The 20,197-nt window shown below is 43.5% G+C and overlaps 1 protein-coding gene across 2 annotated transcripts; it reads left to right on the plus strand.

The window, feature by feature from the left end:
• The first annotated feature begins 264 nt into the window (after window positions 1-264).
• Window positions 265-6,752, plus strand: LOC308079715 (mixed lineage kinase domain-like protein). Of its 2 annotated transcripts, none has more exons than XM_080421288.1 (10): window positions 265-362; window positions 620-715; window positions 1,111-1,288; window positions 1,837-1,937; window positions 2,537-2,666; window positions 3,755-3,839; window positions 4,415-4,557; window positions 4,733-4,782; window positions 4,871-5,017; window positions 5,763-6,752. In XM_080421288.1, exons 1-10 carry the CDS (start codon window positions 278-280, stop codon window positions 5,810-5,812), a joined length of 1,065 nt encoding a protein of 354 aa, XP_080277414.1. In that variant the 5' UTR covers window positions 265-277; the 3' UTR covers window positions 5,813-6,752. The 2 variants fall into 2 exon arrangements, with proteins under 2 accessions (XP_080277414.1, XP_080277415.1); XM_080421289.1 differs by having other exon boundaries at window positions 2,540-2,666.
• The last annotated feature ends 13,445 nt before the right edge of the window (window positions 6,753-20,197 follow it).

Raw genomic sequence — 20,197 nt, forward strand, 5'->3', positions numbered from 1 at the left:
GCGTCTGAAAGACCGTGTGAAAGGGCTGGAGCCAGTGCTGAGGGCCATCCAGGGAAAAAGGGCCCAGATCTCTCCCGACTCCAAGATGTACACGGCCCTCAAGGAGCTCACGCTCACACTCAAGTCTGCTGCGGATGTCGTCAAAAAATACAACGCTGATACAAAAAGTATCATCAAGCGGTTCTGGAACACCTACAACTACGGGGACGAGTTTGAGAGCCTTAACGACCGTCTCATCGACGCGTTCCAGGTGCTGTCCCTGAATCTGCCGGTGCAGATGGATCCTAAGCTGTTTGATGCAGATTCTCAACGGAAAGAGTACGAGGCAGCCAGGAAGAAGGATCATGAAGAGATCCAGAAAAGTGAGAGGAGGGGGTCTTGTCTTTCTTTTTTGCGTTGTATGGGAGCTGAAAACTGAATTTCAATTTGGAATAGGTCTAATGATTATTATTATTTTTATTATTATTAGTGTACCAGTGTTGACTGTATAGTCAATAGTGTAGACACTGGTTCTACAGAACCAGTGTCTAATGTCTACAATGTAAGCTGCACGTAGGTATGCCTTCATGAAGTTAATGTTGATTGTGTGATTGGCTTTAATATCAGATGTATTTCACAGTGCTACAACATGTGGTGGACCAAAAGGATACTGTGGAGGGGAAACTGGATGCTATGTCATTGAAACCGGATGACATGAAACAAATGATTGAAATGCGTAAGTAAACAACTTTGAAGGTCAGTTGCCACATATCATTCAATATAGTGCATGGTTTGTGAACTATTCCACTTTGTATTTCACCCATAATACATCTGGATGATTTCCATCCCAGACTTCAGAGGAAGGGTTATTTATTTGTTAGACATTTCACATTATGCTTTGCATATAGACTTTTTCAATTTGAATAAAACAATTAAGGAAAAACTAATCCCCAGTCACTGTGGTAAATATAGAATGCAGTTTTGTCATGTCATATGTTCACAGCAGTATCCCTCAGTGACTTTAGACTGTGCTATCAATGTTTTTTTCCATAAAGGGATTTAGTTTCACTGACAGCTGTCTGATGTTTTTGTTTTCTTCTTTAATCTCAATGGTGGTTTTGCCGTCATCAGTTCAGAAGTCTGAGATCATTCCTGAAGGCATCCGAAAGATCATCCCTGGGGACCTGACCTTTGATTTCCCCATAACGCCCATCATGAAAACTGACATCTGTGAAGTCTACAAGGGAGAATACAGGAAATATCCTGTGGCCATCAAAAGATACCTCTGTCCACAGATCACTATACCAGGGTTTGCGGCACACGTTTTTAATTGATACAATTTTTATACTATAATAATACAATATATGATTCTGTGAAGAAGGAAGAAAATGAATATTTAATTGCTCATTTAAATACCCTTTATTTTTCACAGAATAAAATGTTTTATGGTCATTATTCACCAGGAGCCTGGATGGCTTGATTCTAGGCTTAAAATAAATGATATAAATATTTTTGGACATTTTTTAAATGATTTGAAATATATCGGAGATGTTTGGAAAAGTTTGAATAATGTTTTTTTACACACTTCTTCTCTTTTTGGGGTCCCTGGCACAAAATATTTTCTGAAGGAGGTCCGCGGCCAAATACATATCAATTTGGGGGTCCTTGGCATGAAAAAGTTTGAGAACCACTGCTGTAAATGAACAAAATAGATTAACATTACTGTCAATCAGGTAGAGTGTGGGGAGAGAGCAGGCCTGGCTGGGTGTTAATCTATGTATTGTATTATTATACAGTGTGGGGAGAGAGCGGGCCTGGCTGGGTGTTAACCTATGTATTGTATTATTTCCCTAATAGTGAGGTGATAAAGATATTCGAGAGGGAGATCGCAACCATGATGAACTATGAATCGCCACACATACTGCGGATGTTTGGAGTCTGTTTCGAGGGTGCCGATGGTGAGTCATTTTTATAATTGTGCTTTACTTGTTGAGAAGAATTATTGAAACCACGTCATCATCTGCTTTCATTTTTCTACTTTGTGCCTGTCTCCTATATCAGTGGTTCTCAACCTGTGGGTCAGGACCCCCAGGGTCATGATTTTGAGGGGGTCCCCAGATGACATTAAAGTGACAATTTAAGGACTTTTAAGACCTATTTAATAAAAAATAAAAAATAAATTAAATGAATCATCGATGCATCAACAAACTATAAAAACTGGTCAAACATTGGCCAAATTGTCAAATAATATAAGAAAGAGGCAAAAAATTGCCGATCTAAAAGCTCACAACGCCTCATTTTGCGAGGCATTGTGAGATTGTAGATCTGCTATTTTCACAATACGATCTACAAGCTCACAACGCCTCGCTGTGCGAGGCATTGTGAGCTTGTTCATCTGTTATTTTCACAATATTTATCTGTGGGAACAGAGTCAAACTAAATGTAATGCCTCAGGGTGGGGGTCCCCAGTTCAAATGTGATTATTTTTGGGGGTCGCAGCCTAAAAAGGTTTAGAACCACTGTCCTATAACATATGAGATTTCCTTTTCCCTGCCAGCAGGACAGATAGTCATGGAGTACTGTGCCAAGGGAAGTCTGAGAGAGGTTTTGGACAACAACTTGAAGTGTAAACTACCTTGGGTCAGGAAGGCTCGCATGTGTTTGGATGCTGCACAGGGCATCTACAGGTGAGTTCTCAGTGGAAAGTCTTTGGTAGAGAAAAACAAACCAATTAGATTCAGAATGAGTTCAATAAGTAAGAATCTGACTTGACGTTTTGACATGGTACATTCCAGTGGTGTGTTCTAGGTCTTTTTGGGGGGTATACGATAATTATTCCCTCCCACAAGCACATAAACACGTGTGCGTGGTGGTCACTGAATGAAATAACTGCTCTTTTGTTAAGTAGTTAATGTGTGAATTACTTCGAATCTCCAATAGCCAGCGGTCATTATCACCTCAAGACAATAGCCATAGCTGAGTGGTTAGTGAGCCCGCCTAGGGAGCCAGAGGCCCTGGTTGCCCCAGGTTCGATTGCAGGCCAGGCCAGCATATGTGTCGATGAAATGAAATTTGGCCCTGAGCAAGACTCTTAACCCCTAATTGCTCACAGGTTCTCATTGGAAACAAGACCGCAAGGACTTTCATGAACGACCTGTTAAAAGGAATTATCCTTATCCTTACGTAAGCCTTCACCTCAGACGCCACATTATCATGAAAAAGGCTATTTAAACTGAAGTTTACATTCTTGCTGCCCCCAGCCCCTCCTCCTGCGTATCAGATACACTTCCTCGATGGTTACTGGAGGGTATGCGATTTTTTCCCACATTTTCTTGGACGGCATGCTACGTATATAGCGTAACACGGTAGAACACCACTGGACAATTTAAACAAATGTTGGTGCTTCAGCGGTTCTTTAGTGATTTAGGTGATCAAATCATGCACTGGCACAATCATATAGTTGCTGTCAGGTAGAAACCTCCTGTCTCCAGATTTTTACTTTTTGTGTTTTTTTCGTATTAATGCCCTATTTGATCACACTAGAGAGCGTCACACAAAAGCATCAAAAGTAGATCCAGTAGCAAATTTTGAGCTTGTAGATCTGCTTCTTTTGCTATTTTTGAATTTGAATCCTGAAAAGTAATTGTTTTGGGCATACAGTATGAGCCACCCGACAGAGATGAAATGTCATTCTAATAAAGCTTTTGACTTCTGTTGAATCTCTTACAAGTTGATTCTGATAAGTGACACACTGACTACTATTGCTTCCTCTTAGATTACATCAGTCAGAACAAAAAGCCAAAGTCCATGGGAGCATCACCAGCGACAAGTTCATGGTAGCTGAAGGCTACAGAGTTAAGGTATGACGGAGTTAAATACAAAGCATATATTTTATATTAAGTTGGTATGAAATTACTAAAAATGATTAATTTAGCCTTGATTGATTTTGTTCACAGCTCACTGCATGTATATAATCTTTCAAATGTAACAATTGTAATCGTATTCTTTCGGCTAATTGACCCTTTGTCAAGTCTCTTCACGCCCATTGGTTGCTGTTGTGCTTGGCTGGACAAATATCCTCTCTCTCTATCCACTACCATTAAAAAAACATTTTGCTAACTCAACATAAACAACCAGAAGGAGGCTAAAAATGCAACAAATGCAACACTTCCAAACAAAATTTTCAAAAATAGCAGATGTACAAGTGAGCTTGTCTGTCTGCTATTTTTCTGGAAATAAATATGTTGCTAGATAGCTAAAATCTACACAGATGCTTTCCCGGTCTTAATGGTTTAAAGTAAACTATTTTAATATAGCTAGTAAATATTCCTTTTATGGACATCAGTCACTGCTACCAACAGCTTTTTCTCTATTTCCTAAGGTAATTATTATATTGTATTATCATTCATTGGTTGGCTGTCTGTTTTGTCACTAGCTGGGTGGTTTGGAGCTGGCACAAACAGAGACGTCCTTGAGAAGGAGCCCTGAGGGCCCAAAGAAGTGCGGCCTGCGCTACCGATCACCTGAAGAGCTGGACAGTGTCAACCATCCATACTGCAAGATATGTGAGATTTACAGGTCAGTCCTTTACAGTAATAAGAATAATAACATAGTATAAAACATACAAACAAATAAAATGCATGAATACAATAAAGTTCAGAGGATAACCAATTAATTGTAATTGGACCTAGAGCCAATAACTGAAATGAATTAATGAACCAAACCACACTGTATTTCTCTTTTCTTTTCCCAGTCTCGGAATGGTCCTGTGGGAAATCGCAACGTGCAAGAAACCCCTTGACGGTATGTGTCCTGTAAACAGTGGTTAACGCAGACTGCACCCACTTTCTTTACACTTTGTATGTATTATAACACATGTCTCTCATAACAGATTGTACCACAGATCTCCACATCTTTAAGAGAGTGTGTGTGGAGAAGCGAGTGCTAGAACCACTTCCTGAGGACTGTCCTAAAAAGCTGAGAGAACTGATCAATGCCTGTCGTGGGTACAACCCTTTCCAAAGGCCAACAGCTGGAGGTAAGCTTCTTTTAGACCCAGGTTGAGTGTTATGCCAGGGAAGACAGTGTAGAGTTGTGGGGCGGCAGTGGCTCTGGAGGTAGAGCGGGCGTCTTGGAATCCGAAGGTTCCAGGTTCAACCCCTGGCTCCTCCTGGCTACGTGTCGAAGTGTCCTTGAGCAAGACACTGAACCCCTAACTGCTCCCAATGAGTAGGTTGGTGTCTTGCATGGTTTCCTCTGGTATCAATGTGTGAATGGGTGAATGTGAAATACTTTGTAAGGCGCTTTGGAGAAAAGCGCTATATAAATTCAGTCCAATTACCATTTAGAGTAGACTGGGCAAACTATTCCAATGGGGTGAAGAGTCTCATCCCGGTTTGTCTACTCACTCCAGACCGGAAATGCAAACTGTTTCAAAATGCATTAAATTACAGTTTATTTTATTGTTTCACATCAATAACACCGGTTTTATCTCTCCAACTGGTAACCGGAACACTCGCCCCAAAACACATTTTTTCCACGGACCGATCGTCCCCAGCGGTTCTTGTATTCTTGTATTTGTTTTACTGAGATTAGGTTTAGGAACACCTGATGGTGACTGTTACGAGGTCGCCGGATTTGACCCGGGGCGAGCGTTCTTGTGTTCCACTAACCCTAACCTCATTGGTCACTGTTGCTGTACCCCTTTGGTCATTTCAACTCATGCCTTTTGGTGTAGTTGTAAACCTCCCACAAAATAAATGATATTTATCTCTATTCTACAGTGCTGGTGGACAAGCTGCGCCAGGTGGTGGAGCAGTTGGAGGAGGAGTAAGCCAGCAGGTGTTCTCAGAAGAAGGAACAGCATGGTGTTTATGCATGGATGTATATTGTACCATGTGTTACAGTTTAGGACCTAAAAGTCTTGTCACTGTTCAACCTCCAAAAATATTAAGTCTTAATGTTAGTGTAAGTTTACAATTCCTTCCTTTTTGTACACGTGGGAGATAAAGCCTTTTCTCTCCATGGACACGGCCCATCAAAATAGATGTTTAGATGTGGCTGACCATCAATTTAATAATATGATTTTTATGGAGAACAATGAGCAGGGGTTGATTATGTTCAGGACATGATTATTGATTGATTGATTGAATACTTGTATGAAATGTAAGAATTTTCAGGCCAGTTTAGAAAGAAACCAGTGTTTCACATCCTTTATTGGATGGTGTTAGGGCATTCCACATTGTAACTTTGTGTGGTACCAGATCATATCATGGTCCTCTAGCTCCCTCTAGTGTTGTGGCTGTGGGTGTGGCACTCACTTTGGAGAAGTAGTTAGACAGGTATGAGGGTATTGACTTTGACTGTCTTAAATACCAATCCCAGTGATATTTAGGTTTGGACTTTTACAGGGGCCAGTTTCCAATTGCAGCCACTTGTAGGTACTCTTTTAGGGCAGTTTTGAAGGAGAGTAGGGTTTTACACTCCTTCACCACTTTTGGTAGGGCATTCCACATTTTGGTGGCATAGCAGGAGAACGAATTCAAACCCTTGTTAGTGCCAAATCTGGGTTGGACGTGATCAGTGGAGCTGCCTCTGCTCTGCCTCCCAAACTAGCAAAGTGTGTTGGAATGATGTGGGTCATGGGCTTAAGGATGAGAAGTAGTCGTATCAGTGTGTTTACGAGGTACTGTATAACATGACTCTTCGCTGTATATCTGTTGTTGATATCATTGTGTAAATGATCCTGGTTATTAAACAATGGTGCAATATGACCACGTGAGTTATGAGTGCTCTCTGACAGCTTTACCATTATAAACAAGGATCAATAGAGTTTGTCATCCAGGGTCCTATATGCTTTGACAGGCAATTATGATGAAAACTTTAAGAAAACTAACCGCAGGTTGTGAGGGGTCCATCTCCACATAAGCCTGATAGTGTGTTGCCTCTTTGTAGATCAAAGCAGATGCAACTGAATGGCTTCAGTTCTGAACACAAAGACGCACACACACGCACGCACCTCAACAAAAGTAATAAAGACTAAAAGTGATACACATTTTATTACATTCGAAGAGGGATACTGAAATTTGCTTTAAATCTCAACTGTGGCCTAAGCAGTTTAAGCAGTTCAAGAATTACTATTATTAGTATGTACGTACAGTAAGTACATGTGACACATTGAACCACTGTGTACATCAAAGCAGGTTCAGCTATAATTGCTACAAATATGCTACGAAGCAATTCTTAGTGCAAATGCTGATCCAAACTCCCCATTCTATTGACTACATTACTATTACGATGGCAATTTAGAACCACTAGAGTGCGGGGTGAACACACAGCAGGGTAGGTAGAAGATGACGAGATTGAGAACATGATGATGATGATGATTGAAATTCTTTATTACGAATAATAACCCCTTGAGATGTAGCATTTCCAGGGTTTTCCAACGATAATGTATACACGTTTATTTTAGAAAAAAGAAACATTAAAGGAGTCGTTCACCCCAAAAAAATATTATTTTCAATTACACACAAGCCTTGAATTCATGGTGCTTTTTTGTTTTTTGTTGCATTCCTAGGCCAAGAATTTGATGCCCGGGTCATCGGTCAGTAGGAGACTCCTACCGGAGACTCTGCCGGTCATCAAGACAAATTATTGGCTTAGGAATGTAACAAAAACAAAAAACTCTCCATGAATTCAAGGCTTCATGGGGTGTGTAATAGATAGAAAATAAGTCATTTTATGGCTGAAGTACTCTGAGAAATGATAAAACACTAATACAAAACAACCAAACAAACAAACAAACAAACAAACAAACACAATTCAGAGTATTAACCTCCAGGTAGGCCTAAGCATAAAATAATGGATCCTTAATGAATTCATAATCAGAAACAGATTATTATGGCCAACATACTCCAGCATAAGGGGCAGCTATGGATACACGACGGCCGTCTGTCACGACCGTCATGGATGAACTTCAACCTGGTTTTTGCACTTTTTTCCATTTTGGCCCGTACATCTACTTAAACTTTCAGATTTCAAATATAAACCCTTACCCTATGGTTACGGATGTTACAAAATATGTACGGGCCCTCAAAAGTACCCGTATCTTCCGTTTTGTTCAATAAAAAGCATTTTAATCCGATTGTTGGCCATTTTCTCCGTATTTTCGTATGCTTTCAGTACTTGGCCCTATCGGTTGGGAGGTGTATTGCACTCTGATACATTATAACTCTATGAGAAAAGGACCACCAATCGAATGAAAATGCTTTTTATTGAACAATACGGAAGATACAGGTACTTTTGAGGGCCCGTACATAATTGTAACATCCGTGTCCATGAGGTAAGCACTTTATATTTGAAATCTGAACGTTTATGTAGATGCACGGACCAAAAAGGAAGAAAGTGCAAACACTATTTTGAAGATCATCCAAGATCATTGAAAACCCAGGGTTACGTATGTAACCCCGGTTTTATTAGTAGCGTAAGCAACTGCTTACTATGGGATATCATCGCCCCCTAGCGATGCACAGAGCAACACACAGGACTCCCGACAACTCCAATGTCCATTGGATAGGGTCGTGTGACGCAAACCGGAAACCGGTAGCGGCATAAGTACCGCTGCGTCACATGGGTGCTTCCTCTGAAACCTTCCACTCTGCATGCTCAACGCACACAGAGGGGGTTCAAAATGTAAGCAGTTGCTTACGCTACTAATAAAACCGGGGTTACATACGTAACCCTGGGTTATTATAGCGTAGCTAACAGCAACTGCTTACTATGGGACACATACACGTCCCCCGGGGGAGCCCCAATTTGTGACAACCCATACCCAATCGCTTGCCCAAGGCCACAGGTCCTGCCCTCGGCAGAAACCCCGGCCTCCAGGCACCCCAGACCCACAGGTTCGGGACGCGAAGGACTTAAGGCAAGACCTTGACAGACATAAGTCCTGTCCCTGTCACCAGACCTGGACAAAACCTGGATTATCCAGCCAGTGACAAAGAAACCAAGGCCTCCTCCTCCCCGGACCATGCCTAGCCGGTCCCGGGAGGGCAGGAAAAGGCCAGCCAGGTAGGGAGAGAAAGCGTGCCCTCAGGCATGCAACACATTCCCCGCCTTGAAACTGGCAGCTGCATTCCACACAGGGAGAAAAACATGCCCCACGGCATTTCCACATTTCTCTACCTGGAAGCAGCCAGCTGCACTCCACTCAGGGAGAAAATCATGCCCCAAGGCATGTCCACATTTCTCTACCTGGAGGCATCTCAGACGCCGCTACGTCAAGGCTGTATAGAGATGCAAAGGTCGAGGGAGACGACCAGTTAGCCGCGGAGCAGATCTCCTGCATCGACACCCCTTTGTAAAGGGCCCAAGATGCAGCTACGCCCCGAGTAGAGTGGGCCCTCAGTCCCTCAGGAATAGGGACCCCCCTACTCTCTGTCCACCCCCAGCCTCACGGCGGTCAGGACTGCAACCAGTCCTGACGCCGTGAGGCTGGGGGTGGACAGGGGCTCTGCCTCTGGAATCTTTGCTGTTGTGTTTGTTGTTGCTGAATAAACCACTGAATGATTCTGGAAACCTGGTCCTGACGTCTCTTCTCCTCTACTTTATTACAACCAACCAGCCTGGTAGTCCGCAGTTTACTGCCTCAATTACACCACAAATGGCGAGCTACATTGTTGTGCACACTTTTCGGCGTGCGCTTCGGTTAAAGAACCTGTGTATTTTGAGGTGACCATGGGTGCGGGCCGGTGAGGAGGATCGTATCCATGAGTGTTCCTACGACGGGGAGCGCCGCCACGGGAGCAGGCCATGGAGACGTCAGCGCGACCTGGTTTATTGCATGACTACGACAGAACAGCTAAAAGAAACGGCTAAAAACGTATTACAGTCCAGGGCCATAGTTGCGCGAATCAATCTAAAAGCACTACATTTGTCCCTGATGTAACCCAGGGCATGCTCTAATGATTTAGCAAGGGTGCCCGAGCCAACGACCTTCGGGGTCATCATAGTGGCCAAATCCAATATGGCTGCCACCTGCCAAAGCCTTTGGCTATAACGTTTGAACCACATGAGCTACGAATGCAAACTTGGTGTCTAAATCATGTTTTTTGACAATTAGAAACATGTTTGAATGCTTATCTTTATGATGTAATCTATCTAGAGGACACTAATTTGATATATCAAATATGTGATATATATGCCACTATGTTATGAAACAACCAATGTATCCTACAATGTAATTTTATTTAAACAATATAATGATTTAACTCAATAGAATGAGTAGAACTCGTTCCTAATGATACAGCTACAGCTAGTACAGTATGTGCAACAATGCTCAGCATAAAAAGTAATACTCTATAGTAATACTATTCTATACACCATTGACTAGTATGATATCATACTAGTCAAAGGTGTATAGAATTGTTTATAATATGTTTATATCACATTATGGTCTTGGTGTTACAACAGCAATAGCTTTAATGGCACCTGCAAGATCCAGTAAGGTTCACAAGTCTTAGTAATGGAGTCCCAGTACCAGCCCAACCTATTGAAATCTGGGATATTTTGTTGGACGGAGGTTGTCTGATCCAATAGAAGCTGGTCTGAAGCAGGTTTTACATGCTGAATCAGTGCAGCTTGGGTGAGAGGAATGTTCGTGAGGGACTGAGAAAAGCCACTGTCAGGATTCATCTACTCTGCTGTGGCCACAGCTCTTGCTGTATATGATGATGACCATACACTCCAATCTTTGGACATGGACATTGGAGTTGATCTTTTCAGGCTCCAAGGTGAGGGTGACCAGGGTTTCTTTGAGATACCTGTACTCCTTTTCCCATAGTCAGGGAAGGCTGATGTTGGTCAAATGGTACCAGGTCCCTTGAGAACCTTCCTCCCACCCAAGTGTCAGAACCTGGGAACCTTACTGGACCCATCTTGCAGATGCCAGTAAAGCGTGCGCTATCGTCCTCCTCTGTGGCTGCAAAAGTCATTTGGTGGACACAGCAAATGCTGCAAAGCTGGAGTCTGTTGCATTTCGATATATAGATGTATGATTGGGACATTAAAAAACAGTCATCATTGTGTGTGTGTGTGTGTGTGTGTGTGTGTGTGTGTGTGTGTGTGTGTGTGTGTGTGTGTGTGTGTGTGTGTGTTTGTTTTTGTTTTTCTCTTCAAGAGTCTCTTATAAGGCAAATATCAAATGTCACTTCAAGTGTCTATGAAAGTCTATCTTAATTTGATACTTCAATGTCTGGCATGGTCCAAGGTCGCCACAGTCTCTCGTGGCTGAAGGCATACTCACATGCAGGTTATCAACTCCAACCTCGACCACCGATGGCTCACCCAGGGTCCCATAGGTCAGCATTCTCGGGCGCCATCTCTCCCTCTGGGGGTAGGCACTCACGGTTGGTGATGCAGGCTCATCTTCCTCCGACATCGGCTGCTCTGATGATTCTAGCAGACGATCTCCAGGCTCTGAAGCGTCATCTCTGTCCTCTGCTGCTGTGTAGTCAACGATGTCTTCTCCTACGTCCTGTGGTGCTGGCTCTTCCTCACGATATTCCATCTCTGGCACGAAGGGCTCTGCCTCTGGGTCTAGGTTTACAGTTCTTTGGCTCTGTTGCTTGTGATTAGGGAAATGGCACACAAGCTCACCCTCATCACTGCTTTCACTGTCAGAGCAAACAATTGGTTTATCAGTCTTTTGTCCCCTTTTTCTCCTCTGTGTGGGGCTGACTCTTTTCTGCTCTGTGTCTGGTTCAGGGTGACTTAGGGGTAAACTGTCACATGGGAGTAGAAGGTTTCTGTGCAGCACTCGACATTTACCACCTCCCTCCAGTACCACCTCATAAACAGGGCTGTCACTGCTCCTTCTTTTCACTACGACATGGACTCTGTTTTCCCAATAGGATCGTAGCTTGCCCGGACCCCCTCTTTCTGACAGATTACGGACAAGCACTCGTCCACCGGGTTGAAGGTCAGCTCCATGGACTCTTTTGTCATAGCCCTTTTTTCCCCGGGCAGCTTTCTTGGCAGATGTTTTGGAGGCAATCTCATATGCTTGTTTCATTCTAGTTTGCCATTTTTCAACATACTCTGCATAGCTCTCTTGTCCCTCTGTGGGTGGTATGTTGAAAAGCAAGTCTATTGGCAGACGGGGAAAACGGCCATAAAGAAGGTAATAGGGGGAGAATCCAGTGGCCTCACTGCGTGTGCAGTTGTATGCATGAATCATCTTGGCCAATGAACTTTTCCAGTCTGCTTTTTCTGTGTCTGTGAGTGTTCGAAGCATTGACAGTAGTGTCCTGTTAAAACGCTCTACCTGTCCGTTGCCTTGTGGGTGATAACATGTAGTATGAGAGCCTCTTACACCACAGCATCTCTGCAGCTGGTCCATAAGTCGGTTCTGGAACTCTCCTCCCATGTCGTGGTGAATTTTCTCAGCAAAACCATAATGAAGGGCAAAGTCATTAAACAACTTGTCAACCACAGTCTTTGCACATTTGTTTTTGGTGGCATAGGCCTGTGCGAAACGGGTGTAATGATCCATTACTACTAGAATATACTGGTACCCTTGTTTGCAAGTCTCTAAGTGGAGGAAGTCGACAGACACTATTTGAAAGGGGCGTGTTGACACAATGGGCATAAGAGGGGCTCTGGTTGCTTTTTGGGGTCGTTTTGTCTTCAGACACTCACAGACTTGGGTGACAAAGTGGTCTATGTCACTCTGCATACGGGCCCAATAAAACCGGTCTCTGATCAGGTTGTGTGTTCTGTCGACTCCAGGATGTCCCATTTCACGGTGGAGCTCCTGAAACACAGTGGGGTGGTGTTCTCTGGGCAGGACAAGCTGACATTTGTCACCGGCTTTTCTATAGAGGACACCATTGTCATTGATATACAGTTTATGCCATTGCCTCATTAAGGCTCTTACATCAGCTGACTCAGTTTTGAGTACCTTGTTGGAAGGCTGCTGGTTGTTACTTTTGTGATGGAGGACTCGACCAATAACCGGGTCTCTCAGTTGGCTTTCTCTGATCTGCTCTGGTGTTAGAGGTTTGCTCAGAGTGGGTGAATCTCTCACTACTGTTACTGCCTCCACAGACACTGGCATGGTCCAAATGAGAGGTGTATCTCTTTGTACTATCACTCCCTGCACAGACGCACTAATAACTTCCTGGTGAACCTCCTCTGTGCACTGTTCCATGAGCTTGTTTATGACTACTGACATACGGGATAGGCCATCTGCGTCAGCATTGTGTTTACCTGGGCGGTACTTTATAGAAAAGTTAAAATCTGATAACTCACCGACCCACCGGTGACCTGTAGCATTAAGCTTAGCTGTTGATAGGACGTAAGTCAGGGGATTGTTATCAGTATATACTGTGAAGTGGGGGGCATGATACAAATAGTCTCTGAAACGCTCACATATGCCCCATTTCAGTGCTAGGAACTCTTAACTTCCCTGAGTGCATGTGATAGTTCTTCTCAGGTGGGCTTAGTGTTCTGGAGCCGTACCCAATAACAACCATTTTACTGTTCTGTCTCTGATAAAGCACTGCACCCAGTCCCTCCTGGGACGCATCACAATGCAAAGTGAAAGGCTGGGTGAAATCAGGGTAGCCAAGAATGGGGGGCTCAATCAGCTTATCTATGAGGAAGTTCAGTGTCTCTTGGTGGCTATGTGTCCAGTGTATGGGAGTGTTCGGTAGGAGGTTACCTTTATTTTTGTTGGTGCCACTCTTTCTGTTTGTCTTTGTCTTTGTCTTTGACTCCGCAGGCGATATCTTGTCAGGAGGTGACGAGAGCAGCTGGTACAGTGGCTTTGCAATTTTGGAAAAGTTTGGTATATATGGCCTGTAGTATGATAGAAAGCCCATTGTTCGTCTCAAGTCTGAAACTGTGACATGTACCCTCTCCTTTAATGCCTGCACAGGAGCCACTTCAGCTGGGTCCATCGTGTAGCCCTCACCCGAAACCATCCGTCCCAGAAATCTGACCTTTCGCTTAAACACATCACACTTGCGTGGACTGAGCTTAACTCCATGTTTTTGGAACACAGTTCTCATGTGGCTGACATGGTCTTCAAAGCTAGAGCTGTGAACGAGATTATCATCAAGGTAGGGTTGACAGATATCATCCCTCAGACCCACTAGGCACTCTTCCATGTTACGCTGAAACTCAGCGGGGGCTGAACTCAAACCAAAGGGGATTCTGGTCCACTGATAAAGACCCCAGGGTGTTATGAAGGCTGTGAGGTGTTGGCTTTCCTCACTCAGGAACCCCTGGTGGTAGGCCTTCCCCTGATCCAATACTGAGAACCAAGAGCTGCCTGTGAGAGAGTCTAGCATATCTTGAATTCGAGGGATTGGATGGCAATCAGGGATGGATTTTCTGTTCAGCTCCCTGTAATCGCAACAAAGTCTCAATGTCCCATCTTTCTTCCTCACACACACCACTGGTGATGCGTATGGGGATCTTGACTGGACTATCCAACCACGATTCAGCAAGTCCTGTATATATTGTTTGACCTCGTTATGCAGTGGTTTGGGGACTGACATGTACGTTCTCTTTACTGGAGTGGGGTCCTGAAGACTAATGTGTAGTTTCAGGGAGGGGATACTCCCTATGTCATCTTCGTTGTAGGCAAATGCATGACACTCCTCTCTCAGTAACTGTCTCACTAATCCTCTCTGTTCATCAGTTAGGTGGGAATGATTGACAGGGGGATCCCACTGACTTGGTTTCGGTGTTTTTGGTTGGTTGCAAGTGGTGTCCCTTTTCTGTTCACCTGTCTGCTCTCCTGTCTGTTTAGTGTCACTCTGTTTACTGTCCTCCCTTCCTCCCTCTTTATTGTTGACATCACTCTCTATCTGTTCCACTCTAACTGGATAGGCAGTCTTGACTATTTGGAGGTGACCCAGAACTGTGCGTTTATCTAAAGTCATGGCCTGCTTGCTGACATTTGCAATGGGGACCGGCACATACATTGACCTGTCTGTGGGGATACTGACTAACCCCTCTTCAATGATAATCCCCTCAGGTAGTGTGGGCTCTTCACAAGGGACAAGTAAGAGGTTTTGACCTTGAAACTGTGCTCCACTACTAGCTTTGACATAGACAATGCTGACCTGTCCAGCTGCTAAGTGAACCCTCTTCTTCCCTCTATGCACAATTCCCACTTCTTCACTTATCTCTGGGGACTGCACGAGCCTGAGCACTGACTTTGCTGCTCTGAAAGTCACAGAGAATGCCTTACTCACTTGGAGAATGGTCGCTGACCTTGCCTCTGACATCATCTCCCCATTTAGCACTGCCTCTATTACATTAAAGCCAATTATGGGCTGCTCTGCAACATTTGGGTCACTTGACACTAGGGTGGGGACTAAAAGTGTCTCTACATGGTCTACATCTTTGCCTAGTCTAAACTCCACCTCCACCCAGCCAAGGAAAGGTATCTCAGTTTGGTTTGCTGCAAGTCCAATTACTCTGTCTGCCTCCAACAGTTCACTAATAGGTCTCACCACACGATGAGGTAAATTCACCTTCCTCCATTCCTCATTAATAAGACCAGACTGCGCACCCGTGTCCCATAATGCTTCTACAGGAACCCCGTCTAACTGACAATGGACCATACACCTCTTACCTATGAGGTCTAGGAGTTTGGCTTGGCGTCGGGGTGCGAGATAGTTGGCGGGGCTCTGGAACGGGGAAGTTACTTGGGTGACAGCTGTCTGCTCAGTGGGACTAAGTGGGGTCTCATGTCCATGGGCTACTGAGAGTCCCGACTCAGCAGCCCTCTCTCGTTTCCCTGCTGTTCTCTGCCTTGACGACATCCTCTGGAGATGTGCCCCTCGTGGCCACACTTGAAGCAGTGTCTGCATGACTCTCCAATCTGAGCTTCCTGACAGGCTCTGCATCCTCCTGGTCGGTTCCTGGCGTAGGCTGAAGTTCTGTCTGTTTGAGTCTTTCTGTTAGCCTCTGCAGTTTCCAGAACTATTTTTTAATTTCCAACAGCTCTGCTCTGAGTCCTTCTATGAGGTGACTGGTGCTGGAATCCTGCTCTGTGCTGCGCCCCTGACTTTTCTTACTTTTGGCTCTGAATATATTATATATAATATTATATCGCGCGTGCATGTTCCCGTGCGCGCGCGCGCTTTTCGGGCGGATTCGGGCGGATTCGGGTACTTTATTCCCGTCTAAAAATGTATTTCGGTTCTAGGGTTAAGGTTATACAGTACAACGAACATCGATGTGGTTAATCATGCACGTTATGTCCACTAGACGGCGCCCCATCCAAACGCCAAAGCTATTTTTTCAACACAACAACACTGATGTCGCTTGCATGTAATAATGATAGGCAGGCACAAAATGTATAACGTTGGATACGTTGTATTTTATTGAGTACAGCACAGATTGCTATCTAATGCACTTCACTTGTGCACTCAGTAGACTCAATATGAAACGAGGAAGGAACAGTCTTTAACAGCAGGACAAGTCCAGTTTCTCTCTCTTCTTTTTTTTTAAACAATGAATAGGCTCCTATCATGACATGAACACATTGTGTTCATGTACACTGAACAGTCCCAATAAGTCCAGCAATGAAAGTGAAATAAGCCAACATAGCTACATTGCAACTGTAGTGTAAATCTGTTAAGTTATCTTGTCAACTTTGACCAAACAAAACCACTGTTCCAAACGAATAAAATAATATGAAAATAATAAAGTGCTCAGCGTTCAGCAGCATCAAATAAAAACAAAACAAAACAACAACATTGGCGAGACTTAAAGGTTGTTAGCCAAAAACACAAGGCGATCCACATTTTCTGGATCTAATGCAGAGCGTTTTATATTTACGATTATCCCGGTGGTGGAGAAAACCCTCTCTGCTCTAACCGAAGTACCCGGGATGCACAAATAGCGCCCTGCCAGCTGGGCAAGGTGGGGGTACTTGGAACATGACACCCCCCACCACTCAAGTGGGTTGCCGTCGCTCGGTAGCGGAATCTCTCTCTCGTACGACACCATCTCTTGTTGTAGTATGTCTACGGTGGCACCTATAGTAGGACCACATTGAAAAGAAGTGTTTCGTTACACTTTATGATTTAATGTGTATATCCTGGGTTTAAGTTATACTGTGCTTACTTTTATTTATTTTACCAAAATAATTTACAAAAATAAAATAAAAACAAACCTGATGGATCTGTGGCTTGACTGTAAACATTCCCAAACAGATCTCCCATGGCGCTAAGCGCTGTTTTCTTGGCTGTCTTCTTGCCCTGGCGCGATGTCCCTGCTGTAGCCATGGCTGCTCCTTCCTCGTCTTGCCCCGGGTCCTCAGCAATCACAACCACATCTCGCTCCTCTTCAACCCACAGCAACTGCAGTTCACTTTTAATTTTCTCACGTACTTTATGTTTTTGTCCGTCATCCAAATGAACCAGGTAGCTAGCGGCGTTAAGTAGCATGAAGGCAGCTGCTTTGTCCTCACTGTATCTCTTCTTGAGGTCGGTTGAGATCTTTGTTTTCATTTCATTGACTGCTGCTGGGTCGTCGGTGGAAGTCTGGAGTTGCGACAAAAGCACAAACTTAAGGGGAAGAACGGCTGATGCTGTTGGGAATCGGTCGGTTGATAAAGCCTCAGTGGCCACTTTGAAAGGCTTAAGCACTTCTCTGACCCTCTCCATAATCGTCCACTCATTGGTGCTCAACTCCAGATGACCGAGTTTCTTTTCCATGATTACCGCTGCTACGGGAGCTTGTTGCTCAGCTGCCCGACACACCATATCGTAGGTGCTATTCCACCGAGTAGCGCAGTCGTTGATTAGCTTATTTTGTGTGACAGAAAGTGCCGTCTGCTTGGCCTCCAGGAGGTACATGTCTGCTGGAGACTTGTTGAAATGCAGTGCTGTGGCCTTTAGTCTGCTGACCGGAGTATGAATGGCTCGAACTGCTAGACCTTTCCTCACAGCCAGGTTAACCCTCCAAGACCCGCAGTTGTAATATTACAACATTTGTATTTTATCAAAAACATGGTATAAATCATTTGTTTTCCTGTTATTCTTTCACCTAAACATCATCATTGGATCCTATTGTTTAGTCTTGCAATGTCATTGGCCGGGATATTTGCATATAAATACCCCCCACAGAGGCAGGAAAAGTCACAACTTGAAAATCCTTGAAGGAAGAACAATCTCTTTTTCACTGGACAGGATTTCTCACAAAAAAGTAAGTAAAATGTCTGCAATAATTTTTTTGGTGATCATTAGAATGTCTAGAACATGTACATATGATATTATTGGGAAAGATATCCCCCAAATGTAAATTAGAGCATGCTTTATACTTGTTGTTTTTTTACAACTCTGGGTCATAGTGGTAGCAAATAGCAATGCCACCTGTTCACCTGGCTAAGTGGAGTCTTATAGTTTTCACAATACATTTATACAATTATGTGTATTTTCCCCACATTGCATTACTATATATATATATATACCACAAATAACCACAAACATTACCAAAATGTTTTGCTAAAACATTATAGGCAATGAAATGTTATAACTTATAAGCTAAAGCAGTATATTTGTCTTCGAGTACAATTGGTTAAAACATACAAATTGGTATGTGTGTGTGTGTGTGTGTGTGTGTGTGTGTGTGTGTGTGTGTGTGTGTGTGTGTGTGTATATATATATATATATATATATATATATATATATATATATATATATATATATATATACCAATTTGTATATTGTAACCAATTGTACTCGAAGACAAATATACTGCATCATTAGCTTATAACATGTCATTGCCTATAATGTTTTAGCAAAACATTTTGGTAATGTTTGTGGTTAGCAATCAGTGTATGGTAATTGTTCATATGGGAGTCGCCCAGTTAAGAATCTCTCATCATTGTTCATGTGATGGGTGTTGGGATTGCCCACTTACAGTCATCCCCAATCCCTTTGTTAGGCTAAGCATCATCATTCATCACTGATGGTGCTAAGTACCATCATCACTGATGCCACTTGTGAGGATAAGCAAAGTACAATAGGTTGGCCAGACAGTATTGTGTGACTTGTGAAATATGTACCTGCAGTGAGATGTGCTAGTACTAATGTACTAATGGTATTTCTTTATTTTCATTTCAGAATGCCACAAGCAAGGAGAGAGCCTCGCTTCACTGCAAGGGATGTGTTGGATATTGTAATGAATGGAGAGAGTGATGTGGACATCGACTTTACTGAAACTGATGAAGAGTCGGATGAAGAGGCCTGTGGAGAGGAGTCCAAAGAAAACCATCCACCCAGTGAACCCAGTGAACCCACTGACCCACTGCCCCCCCCCCAACCGGCCAAACACGCCAAACCCAGTGAAAGATATCAGTGGCAGAAGAAGACCTTCATCAGCCCTAATACAGACTTTTCTGGTCCACCTTTGACTGAAGATGTGAGTTCACTCCACACACCACTGCAGTACTTCCGCCGGTTTGTGTCCGAAGACATGATTGACTCCCTGACAACAAACACAAATGTGTACAGCCTTCAAACAACAGGAACATCAGTTAACACAAGTGGAAAAGAAATAGAGCAAATGATGGGCATGCATCTGAACATGGGCCTTGTACAAATGAATGGATGTCAACATCGGCCATCAGATGTGCGCCAGGACCAAGTTGGACACCTCCCACGGAAGACAGAGAGGGGGCGCTGCAGGAATAGTGGCTGTTCAAGTTACACCAGCTTACTCTGCCACAAGTGTGGTGTTCGTCTGTGCATTTCAGGAGACCGAAACTGTTTCTGGGACTATCACTGCTAAAAAGCAAGTGATTGTAAATGGTGTTCAAATAGATGGATGAGAGGGGGTGCCCGTTTCATTTTGAGCAGGTGTGAATTGGTCTTCGGTGGAGGGCTGTTTGCATCACATTGTGACCAGTGTATATTGTAATTAGGTTTCTTTAGTACATTCATTGTACTGTTTTTCATTTTGTTCTTTTAATAAAATCAAAATTCTTAAAAATATGGCTTATTGATGTTATTATTCATAATGTACTGTTCTGAGGCCCAATATTATTCATAATGTATACTGTTCTGAGGCCAAATGATAAACCATAACCATATAAATGAACCCTTAAGTTGTTTTAGTGAAGTATATAGACATTTGCCATGCTATTCTGACAGTGAGTAAAATGGCCTATAGGAAATTCTGCTACCCGTTA

This window comes from Gymnoscopelus braueri (genome assembly GCF_963280865.1).
Source record: "Gymnoscopelus braueri genome assembly, chromosome: 23".
In the NCBI taxonomy this organism is placed as follows: Eukaryota; Metazoa; Chordata; class Actinopteri; order Myctophiformes; family Myctophidae; genus Gymnoscopelus; species Gymnoscopelus braueri.

What these genes read in the sequence shown, in the direction of transcription:
- LOC308079715 (XM_080421288.1), top strand. Translation starts at nt 278, where the DNA reads ATGGATCCTAAGCTGTTTGATGCAGATTCTCAACGGAAAGAGTACGAG. An exon ending in GAAACAAATGATTGAAATGC is followed by an intron (nt 716 to 1,110) that starts GTAAGTAAACAA and finishes TGCCGTCATCAG; the next exon opens with TTCAGAAGTCTGAGATCATT. An exon ending in CCACAGATCACTATACCAGG is followed by an intron (nt 1,289 to 1,836) that starts GTTTGCGGCACA and finishes TTTCCCTAATAG; the next exon opens with TGAGGTGATAAAGATATTCG.